This window comes from Taudactylus pleione, unplaced genomic scaffold (genome assembly GCF_031769625.1).
Source record: "Taudactylus pleione unplaced genomic scaffold, aTauple2 ptg000607l, whole genome shotgun sequence".
Classification (NCBI taxonomy): Eukaryota; Metazoa; Chordata; class Amphibia; order Anura; family Myobatrachidae; genus Taudactylus; species Taudactylus pleione.
In genome coordinates, this window is record NW_028285009.1 from 799661 (window position 1) to 810664 (window position 11004).

Below are 11004 nucleotides of genomic sequence, written 5' to 3' on the forward strand. Positions count from 1 at the left end.
CAATGATTATATTTTCGTATACGCATGTGCCACAATAAAAAAAAAAAAAATTAATATATGCAAAAAAAAAAAAACAGAAAGAGGAATCCCCTTTGCTGCTGGAGCTCATACTCTGTAATACTCCCATGCAAAAAGAAAAAGGATTGCCATAGATGTAAGCGCCCAAGATCCCCACCAGCTGGAACAATCAGAGCTTTGCAATAAAACAGAATGCTGCAGTTATATCATTGAAAGCGTGCAATTCCATACTTAGTCACTGATGGGTGGGTGGGCGTGGAACCTCCTCCTCCTCCTCCCCTGGAACCTCCCTCACCCTCACCCCCCTCCCAGCCTCTGTCAGCAGTGTCATGTTGCAGAGTCCTTGAGCTTCAGTCAATGTGAACGCTGCTACCTCTGAGGACTGATCACTGCTTGGACTATACCAGAGCCCAGGACTCCTAAGCTGTCACTTGGGGGGGAGGATTTGTAAGAAAGACTGGCAACAACATTGCAACCAAACAATTACACTGTAGCCACAGCTCTCCCTGCTGATCCCGGCACCATGTCCACGGTACAAGTCATCTATCATCAGAAGATCCACAATTACCTCCTAAATACTGTGTTCCCCAAAGATGAGCTTCCAGCTGGTGAGTAACACTGTGACAGCCCTTAAAAGCATTGCTCTATTTGTATACTTAACTCTGTGATGGTGACTGGCATAGATTTAGCAATTATATAAAGTATGAATGGACAAATATTCTCTGTAAAGCGCTGCAGAATATGTGTACACTATATAAGTAACTGATAATATATATATTATCTATGTGATAAGAGCAGCTGAGTTGTGGGAACACATGACCTATGCATGATATACATAATGATGCATTAGATTGTGACCCATAAGACGCATGGGTAATTGTGGGGGGACAGCTCATGACAGCCCCAATACTAGGGTAGCATGTGATGATACGCCACCATTAGCATCTATGAGATGTGTACAGAGAGAGCTGTGATGGGGGGATGGTTAGGTAACCACTGGGAAAGCCTATCTCTGCAAAAGGGAAACACGCCATCTGTGTGCTATGATATTATAGCACAGGGTACTGACATCCCCCCCTCTAATGCCTGCAGCGCCCACCCTGGCTGTGGCACAGTACAGAGAGAGGGCACAGAGCCACCCAGATGGCACGGGCTAGGGGGGGTTCCCTGGTCTGACGGTAACATTGAATCGCCCAGATCCCAATTGTAAAGTGTAACGGAATATTCTGGCGCTATATGAATAATTGTTAATAAATAAGGATAAGATGGGTGACGTGTCTTGTCGGTGGCTGATGTTATACCCACACTGCTCCTGTGCCTAGGCTGGGATTCTGGACGCAGGAGCTTGCAGTCCAAGCCAAAATGATGACATTTCTGTGTACACTGTTGACAGACACGTTTAAATAAAACTGTACAGCATAGATAGATAACTGGACTGCAGGACACTGACCCCTGCCTTATAAATAACATGGGGGCAGACCTGTGAGAAAAAAATAAAACTATTTTTAGCATTTTGCGGTGCCTTGCAATCATATATTAACCCCTTGGTATGCTTAGCCTTACCAATGTGATATTATTATTATTATTATTATTATTATTATTATTATTATTATTGCATTTTAAAATTGACATTTTTCTATTTGCAAACCAAACCAACCCTTTCCTTTGCTGTGTTCGTTGACATTAAACATATCCATACTTAAATAAATATGGCAGGTGATCAGAGCGAGCTGCTATACCAGGTCCTTTTTAAGATGCAATATTACATAACATGAGGGGCTAACTGATCATTTTAATCTTTATAAACAAACCTTCAGCTTCAAAGGATAAGCATTCACGTATGGGCTATCTGTTGTGTTTATAGGCTCCCTCTGTTGTGCTTTCTGGGTTGTTTGCAATATTCTTTGAAGGCTGATGAGACTGTGGCTTTTAACTGCGTTTATTAAAAAAAAATGAATATATTGCTAGATTGGCTTCTAGGGTGTATGGTGAAGATAGATTAGCAGCAGCAGATTGTGCAGCTTGCTGGTTTGAACATGGCATAAGCAAAATTAGGTGGTTGACTGAATCAGTATTATAACTGCGTAGAAGCTTTGCTGGTATTACAGGGCACTCTGTATAGTGAGTCAATAATGAGCGTCATAAGAGGTTAATAGAATTTCTATGAGAGCTGGCAAAAAAAATGTCAACATTGGCCTCAGGGACGCCCCCTGGTGGCTGCTGCTCACATTGCACTTATACAAGCTATTGGTCATGGACAGTTCATAAACATTACACACAGTCACTTCTATACACTGTGGCTGTGTGATTTACAAATTGGTTCCTTTTTTTTTTTTTTTTTTTTTTATTGGTGTAGGTGTGATCACCAAGTTGGCTACCATAATTGTAGTAATTAATTATTTCTAAAATTAGATACACAATGGAATGCTGACTTCTTAGGGGAAATACTCCATTGACCTAAATAAGGAAGTAGACTATGCACGCACACCTGACCGAAAACAATGAGCAGCGCTTCACTAATGCAAGAATACAACCGTTGCCTTTTTAAATGGTCTAGAACAATTTTATGGTGTATGTGGGCGTAGGACCTCACTGTCATCAGTACGAAATAGGCCTCCGGTCTCATAACTACATCCCATCAGTACTGCTTTTGACCATGTGTACGTATGGCAATTATCGGTCATATGGAGGGGGGGCGATAAAAAAAAAAAGTTGGCTCCAGACATATGTTCTCAAGGTGCATACACACACACAACGATGTTAGTAACCAACGATTTTAGTGAACGATTTTCGTTCAGATTTTCCCTTGAAAAAGTGAACGAAAATCGTTCACTAAAAATCGTTGGTTACTAAAATAATGAACGATGTTCAAAAACGATGAACGATTTTTTAATCATGCATACAGTGAATGGAAATCGTTCATCGTTTATCGTTCATTCTGCACAACATGAACGAATATCGTTTGTTGGGACAGTCAGAATGGACGATGAACTACAAACATGAACGCGCATAAACGATTATCGTTCATCGTAAAAAGATGAACGATTTTACAAACGATTTATCGATGTCGTTACAGTTAAATCGTTCAAAAAATCGTTCTGTGTGTACGCACCTTTAAACTAGCTCTGTACTCTATAGACAGAACATGGTTAAAGTTTGGGAGCCAGGGAGAGTTACTATTTACATTATTGCTAACTTTTATACAGCACTATAATATTTTGCTCCGCTTTACAATAGTTAAGACGGGGTGGGGTGGTCTGAAATTAAAAGTACAGTCGCAGTGTCTCTATAGAATACCTGATCCCTATTTTTAACTAGGTTACATAGCTGGGATAATAGCAGCAACCAGTGAGGTGGGCACCTCAGTCAGCACATTTGCAATAAGAAATTGCTATTTACAGATGCAAGCGTCATTGGAAACCAGTCACCAATAGGACCAGTCATTGCTGTTATTCATCTTTTATCAGGGATGTTTCATTCATTGCTTATATGATTTTTATTCATAACTGCAAAAAAAAATAATATATATATATATATATATATATATATCTCTCCTACACACAAGGCATTTTGCATGCAGCAGTTACTGTGCAGAGACCACCCAGCCCTTGTAAGACCAGTCCCCCTGCTGCTGCTGGTCCTGTGTGGGGTGATTCACCTCATGTGATCCCACATTTGGCGCCATAAACCAAAAAAAAACCCTCACTCCCACCCTGCAGGAATGTGCAGGAGGGGGAGCACATTAACCCCCTCTATTCATGCAGCTCTGCCTCAGCCATTGTTGCCCCTACAGCTACATCAGGGTCAATTGTTTTATTTTCAAATGTGTGTGTGTGAGCAGCCCCCTCCCCGCATTGTTGCACCACAGCAATCTGCCCTTCATATGGTAATTGTGTCTTAATTGAATGCACTGGAAATTTCCAACTCCCCACACGTGGTGCAATAATAATAACAATAATAATAAAAAAATCTACTTTATACATTGTGTAAGAACCTGCTGCTAGGGTGTGTGTGTGGGGGGGGTCATTTATTTATTTCGGGGGGGTGGACAGTAAAAAAAAAACTAAAAGGCGGGACCAGCTGAGGTGAGAGGACAATGGCGGTGGCTGAGCAGCGGCAGCAGCACTGTAGTAGTTACACACTCATAGGAGGAGCACGCCCCCTTTGTTTAGTATTCAAATACATTGTCCCCACTCGGCACGCTGATTGGCTCCCTGGGGGCAGCCCGCCCCCTTAGGCGCGGGAACGGGTCTCCCGGGAAGCGCTCGCATTGGCCAGTGCTGCACCTTCCCGGGATGCTGGCTGCACGCTGATTGGCCGGCGGTTGTGCCTGGGGAGTGGTGGGGGGGGAGCAGTGTACAGTTTCCAAACGCTCAGCAGCAGCCACACGTGGAGCAGTAGTAGCTCGTTGTTCTGTAACCGGCTGCCGGCTGCTGTACACGCGTGACGCGGGCATCCCTCACCATGCTGCTGGCTGCGCAGGGGCACTTTGTGGAGCACCATATGGCTCTGACACGTTATTACCGGGACTCTGATCCTCCCAGCCCTGCTACCTCTCCATCACCCACCTCCTTCCCTATGGCTGATGGGCAGGGGGACCTTACCCAAGGTAAATCAATGGGGGCGCACTCCAGTGATCACCTTGCAGCATATGTGCCCACTGGAATAGTGCATGTGAGATATGATGTGTGTATATATATATATATATATATATATATATATATATATATATATATATATATAATGTGTGTGTGTGTGTATTGTATTATTTAGGTAGTGTAACCTGTCTGTACATAATCTACTATTGGTGTTATTGAATAGATTGTTGTGCATACTTGGCTTTGCATACGTGCACAGTGTGCTAGTTAGATGCTTCTCCAGCATGTCTGTATAGCAGATTAGTTTATAGAAGACTCCTGGTTATACATTGCTCTTCTTGTCTCCCATGTGATCTAGCAGCAATAGTCTGCTGTGACCTTGATCTGAGGCTATGCATTGCACTGGGCATTGCTCTGGTGCTTTATTGCCTCTGGGTTGTGTTGTAATGGGATTAGGTCTGTGTGGTTGCAGGTATCCACCTCTCCCTCTGCATTGGCTCTGGCTGCAGTATAGGATTAGGCGAAGGTTTTGTATGCCCATGTATAAGAGCATCGCTGAATGTGGCTGGGACAGACCTGATCCCTCTGGATGCGCGGTACCTGCAGCGAGAGGCTGCAGCCATTGATCAGCTCAGGGTGGGGGCGCTTTGCAGATGAGCTGTGCAGCACGGAGTGTGGGTGTGGGGTGGTCTTCTGAGGGAGGAGGGGTTTCCTTGGGATACCCGCAGAGCCCTGTGCTTGGGAAGGGGGGTTGCCTTATCTGCAGGGAGTCTCCCAGATCCTGGAGATGGTGCTGGGAGTGAGCGGTACACCGCATCATCTGCATCCAGTGTATAATGCACACATCACAACAGATTTCTGCATTGTGACTCATACTGCACAGGTTTCTCACATGCCTGGTGATGAGTAAGTTTTCTGCACTAGCATCATCCCTTAACATGAGCGGATAAAACATGATATTGAGGGAGGGGGGCTGCTTTCACCTTGCTCTTCCGGATGAGCAATTATAGAGAGATGGATGTTATTACTGTACCATTTATGACTAATTGCAGGCATTGTTTGCTTTAAACCTATACATTAAAAATGTGTCTAACTTTCCCTAAACATGTCTTCTCTCCCTGCAGTCAAAGAACCATTTGAAAACTGCTACCAAGTGGGGCCTGTGATCGGTACTGGCGGTTTTGGCACAGTCTACTCTGGCGTGAGACTTTCAGACAAGTTACCTGTAAGTTTTGGTATTTTGTTATTTTATATACATATATTTTTATTCCCAATTTTTATATTCTCTACTGGTATCCTCTCTTCACAACCAAGAGAGATAATTGTCAAGTTTTTATTTATTATTATTATTATTTTTTTAATGCATTAAGGTCTGACCTGTTGTGAGTTTAATGCTGATATTTCCATTTCATTAATTAATAATTCAAAATGACTATAGTCTGTCCGGAAGCCCCTCATAGCAGCTGGCAAATAAGCATGTAGCTTCTTTTGCCCACAAATTTTGATATTTCCTTTTTTTTTTTTACAAATAGATGGCTCTTCAGATTTTTTTTTTTTTTTTATTTTGTTACTAAGCAAAATATTGTTTATTATATAATATTCATGGCTTTATGTTTAAATGTGATATTCTTCATTACAGGTTGCAATCAAGCATGTATCAAGGGACCGCATCGGAGAGATGAAGCACATGGTAAGTATTCTTTCTGTAAAGCTTACAATGCCACCGTCTAGGTTGGTGATATACTGGTAGTCATTAGCATTAGACCGTTCTGACCATTCTGTTTTTGTTTCCTTTTATTACAGAATGGGACTCTGGTCCCCTTGGAAATCTATCTTCTGAAGAAAGTATCCACAGGCTGCCGCGGGGTGATCCGGCTCTTGGACTGGTACGAGCGGCCCGATGGCTTTATAATTATCATGGAGCGGCCGGAGCCTGTGCAAGATCTGTTTGACTTCATCACAGAGCGGGGAGCCCTGAGTGAAGACCTAGCTGCCAATTTCTTCCGGCAAGTTGTGGAAGCTGTACGGCACTGCCACGCATGTGATGTCGTTCACCGAGATATCAAAGACGAGAACATTCTTGTGGATCTGAGGACGGCCGAGCTCAAGCTGATAGATTTTGGCTCCGGTGCCTTACTACGGGATGCTGTTTACACAGACTTCGATGGTTAGTTTTAGATTACATACTGCTTTCTTTATAATATAGCTGCCTTGATTTCTATGTAGACTTCCTTGTCCAAATCTATTTTGCCTATCTATGAATTGTATTGCATAAATGTCTTCCCCCTTCTTTTTGTGTAGCTTACATTTTCTCAATGTATTCCCTATGCAGGTACACGTGTGTATAGCCCCCCAGAGTGGGTCAGGTTCCACAAGTACCATGGGCGTTCTGCCACAGTCTGGTCCCTTGGCATCTTGCTGTATGATATGGTTTGCGGAGATATCCCCTTTGAACATGATGATGAAATTCTGAAGGGCAAGATCCAGTACCGCTGCAGAGTGTCTAGAGGTAAGATGGTCCTAAACGCCTTCTATCTGTAGCTTTCCAAGCTCCTGTAGGCGAGAGAGACATTTCCCACGCGTTTCGCACACTTAGAAATGGGTGGGAGCATTCTTCTGCAGTGACTTTTTGATATTAACCTGGTCGTTCAGAAACAGTTAATAGCAAACTTTGAGTCGAGGGGTGGGAGATGGACCGTGCAATCTATGTACCTGAATGAGCCATTTGACATCGTAGGTCTGGTTTAATTTTAAGTACTTTTGCAGCACATCTTACAGATGGATGTTTTTGAATTCTTTAGTTATTTTTATAAAGGAAAACTTGAAGCAGATTTATTACTTTTAGAATCTATGTTGTGAAAAATGTCTTCTGCATACAGTATCCTAACTTTTTTTTTTTTTTTTTTTTCTCTCTAGAATGTCAGCATTTGATCGAGTGGTGTTTGTCTAAGAGATCCTCAGACAGGCCAACCTTAGAACAGATTCTGTCTCACCCCTGGATGTCCCAGGAGAATCTTCTAGACCAAAAGGACAATAACAAAGTATCAAGGAAGGTGGACCAAGAATCAACCAGCACAAGCCAGGAGACCCTCTAATCCCAAAAGAGACGCTCGAAGAGCGAGATGGGAAGTATCTGACACAGTCCCGGGGTGGATGTTCTGGCATGGGCCTTGTGCGTCCAGTTTGCAAAACTTGGATTCCCAGTGAGACAGAAGGAGCTGTCCCAACAGAGCGACATACCTCGAGGGGGTCTTAAGAATGGTCTTCTTTGCATACAAATGTGTGGTGACCTCAGACTGTGCGTTCTTTTTCTGGAGGCCCCTCGCTTTCCCGAGAGACTTGATGGGGAAGATGGGAGCAAATGAGAAGGGCGGGTAGCCCAAATGCCATGCAGGATTTCACTAGCAAGCATATACCACAGTGTGCTTAAGTAGTCATCCTCTGTATTCCGATTCTTAGCTGCAGTTCACAGTATTTTATGTTGTAACATCTGTAAAAGTGCTAATTTTGAGTGTGCATCCACTTAGAACCTTCATAATGGACGCTATTATTCTGTATCCAACACTAATATAGTATGAAGAACTTATCCCATAACTAAGAAAAGCATTTGCTGGGATCATAGTACATTTGTGAACAATTGTTCTTGGTCCTTTTGGCTATAATAGCAGGTCAGCCTAGTGGTAGCTGCCATCTTCCCTCGCAAAGTTGAATTGATTAGAGGTTGCCGTGTTAAGTGGATGCTCATCAAAATTACGCCAGCTCTCTTATTCGGCTGCAGAATGTAGTGTTAACATAAGTACTACTGGGGGTGAATGCTGCTTTGGCTCTATGCAGGACAAAGACCCTGCAAATATATATATTTTTTTCTTAATAATTATTCCCTCCCAAATGCATCACATTGGCACAATTAGGGGCTGCTCCTATTGCAGTCGGCCAAAAAAACGGTCTTAAAAAGTTATCCGCAAGATCAGACTGAATATTGTGTCCCATAAATTAACAGTCGGTCAGTTTAAGTTTTTTTTTTTATATGGATTTTATTCATCAATTTTTTTGTTTTGTTCTGCAATGAACCCTCCTTGCTGCTAATAGGGGACCGTGCACCATGACACAGTAGTGAAGGGGTTAAATGTTTCCTCAGGGAGACTGCTGTGATACTGGTATTACTGGCTGAACCTGCATTACCTAGGAGCGCTCGCTGAACATGTATTCCACAGGAATGCATTTCCAAATGGGACACTTTCGGTCATTCTCATATCAATGACTGCTTAGCTGGTTTACAATGTAAAATATTATTGTAATCTTATTTAAAAAATAATAATTTTATTTAATACCTTTTTTTTTTTTTTTTACCCAACAGTTCCAAACTTGTGTAAAATTGTCTTCACAGCCTTAAACGTTCAAACACATCCGTGTCAATGGACATTTTTACACATTTGTGTGGTTTTTGTTTTTTTCCTGTTTCACTCATGCATAATTTTTTTTATTTTTAAGATTTTCTCAATCCTCATTTTGACAGTGCTGGGTTTAATGACCTGCATCTTATTACAGTTAAACTATAGTTGTTGCTGCTTTGTAAAGCAAATCAGAATTTACAGACATTGCTTGGATACATCCGCCTTCATAGAGACAATGTTTCCCAAGAATGTTGGGATTATTCAATAATTTATTTTTTTTTTAGATGTGGACAATGCATCTTCTGCATTGAGGCAGTCACACCCAACTCTCCTGATATGGGGAATGTAGTGCATACAATGGTCCATCTTTACATCCCCTGATAAAAACCACAGGCCCATTGTAAAGAGGGTAGTATCAAATGGGATAAATTCTAATGCACTTTTGTGCAAAGAAACCTGTGTGCTAGTATAGAGTGATTTAACAGCATTTGTTTTCTAATCTAAACTTCTATTTGGTTTCGGGGAGGGGGGGATAAACTGTTTACAATTAACGGTCAGACCTCCAAATACAAAGTCATGATTTTCTCTGTAAAAGGCTGCATTTTTTTGTTTGTTTTTTTTAGATCCCTATATCGTTCTAGCACAGTTCTGGATACATGGAGGGTGTGGGAGATTGTTTTATGTAGTTGTTGTGGTTTCGCTTTTATTCTAGTTGATTTGACCCATGGTTGAAGGTCTTGCATCCTTACACCAAGCCCAGTAACTTACTAATCATTCCCACACTGAACAAAACTAAATTAACTAGTCTTTATGGCACCAGTTGAGTTGAGAGGATTTTTGGTACATACCGTACCTCAGTGTTCACTGGTTATGTCCTAATTTATTTAATTTAATCTATGTATCTCATGCCTCATTGTGTCTTTCTCTTGTGAGGCTGATTTATTTATAAAGATACTTTTTTTTGTTTTTGAATATGAACTGTATTTATAAAAAAAATCTTTGTTACAACCTGGACACCAGATTTTTATTTTTATTATTTTCCTTTTTTTTTTTTTTTTTTTTTTCTGGTCAGTTTTATTTAAGTGTTTATTGTATCTATTTCTTTTTAATAAAAAATTTTTACGTGAACTTTTGTCTGTTTACATCCGTGTTTTGTCAGTTATTAACTATACACTCTGAACATTTGACTGCAAAGCTGAACTTAAAGTCTACGCAACATTGAATTACTGAATTGTTCAAGATCAACTTTCCGAGGATTGATGGACACGAGAAAAAGTGGACACGACCAATGGCTGTGCTAGTGTTGACCAAACTGTCAAGAGCTACATATAAAATATAGGAACGAAAGAGTAGATTCATTTCCATTACATCTTTTTATGTGCACAACCTTAGGAGCCAGAATACTGATCTAGGAATTGCATGAGATCCAATATAGGCACTTCTAGTATTTAGTACAAAAACATCAATACAGCTGAAATGAGGACTGTGCCTACTGTTTTGTTGTGTTATAGATTCTGCCCATAGCAAGATGTAATTTGCCATCTTACCTATTTTTGTGCCCTGTTTCAATTGTCAGCAGTTCCCAGTCTTGTATGTAATCATTAGAGTAGTTTACAAGTGAAGTTATTTTGCGGGGGTCTCATATTTGTACCTGGGTTTATACCACAGATGGGATAAATTAAATGCAAAAGGGCTATACAGAATTTTATTCATGACCTAAAATGGTGTCACCTAAAGAGCAGAATACAGAATGATAATGTCAGCGACAGGAAGAGGAACTTTAAGATTTGTTTCTTATGATCTGAAAGGCAAAAGCAGTGGGGTTAGAGGTTATTAATATCCGAAATATGGCCTCACCACCTGCTTATGCTGGGCATACGCTATACAATTATCTGTCCAATCTGGAAGGTTGGAATGAAAACCTAATGTATGGGAGCAAAGGACAGTCGATCATATGGTCTTAAACACTGAAAAAATTATTCATTTAAAATTAA

The 11004-nt window shown here is 41.2% G+C and overlaps 1 protein-coding gene across 2 annotated transcripts; it reads left to right on the forward strand.

The window, feature by feature from the left end:
• Positions 1-355: 355 nt before the first annotated feature.
• On the forward strand, positions 356-10138 carry LOC148480680 (serine/threonine-protein kinase pim-1-like). Of its 2 annotated transcripts, none has more exons than XM_088453981.1 (6): positions 356-626; positions 5741-5841; positions 6256-6306; positions 6420-6783; positions 6949-7125; positions 7533-10138. In XM_088453981.1, exons 1-6 carry the CDS (start codon positions 542-544, stop codon positions 7709-7711), a joined length of 957 nt encoding a protein of 318 aa, XP_088310107.1. In that variant the 5' UTR covers positions 356-541; the 3' UTR covers positions 7712-10138. The 2 variants fall into 2 exon arrangements, with proteins under 2 accessions (XP_088310107.1, XP_088310106.1); XM_088453980.1 differs by lacking the exon at positions 356-626 and adding an exon at positions 4336-4627.
• Positions 10139-11004: the final 866 nt, after the last annotated feature.

Excerpts from the sequence above, each read along its gene's own strand:
- LOC148480680 (XM_088453980.1), top strand. The coding sequence starts at position 4,483 with ATGCTGCTGGCTGCGCAGGGGCACTTTGTGGAGCACCATATGGCTCTG. Across the intron at positions 5,842-6,255 it reads GACTTTCAGACAAGTTACCT|GTTGCAATCAAGCATGTATC; the intron begins GTAAGTTTTGGT and ends TCTTCATTACAG. Across the intron at positions 7,126-7,532 it reads CCGCTGCAGAGTGTCTAGAG|AATGTCAGCATTTGATCGAG; the intron begins GTAAGATGGTCC and ends TTTTCTCTCTAG.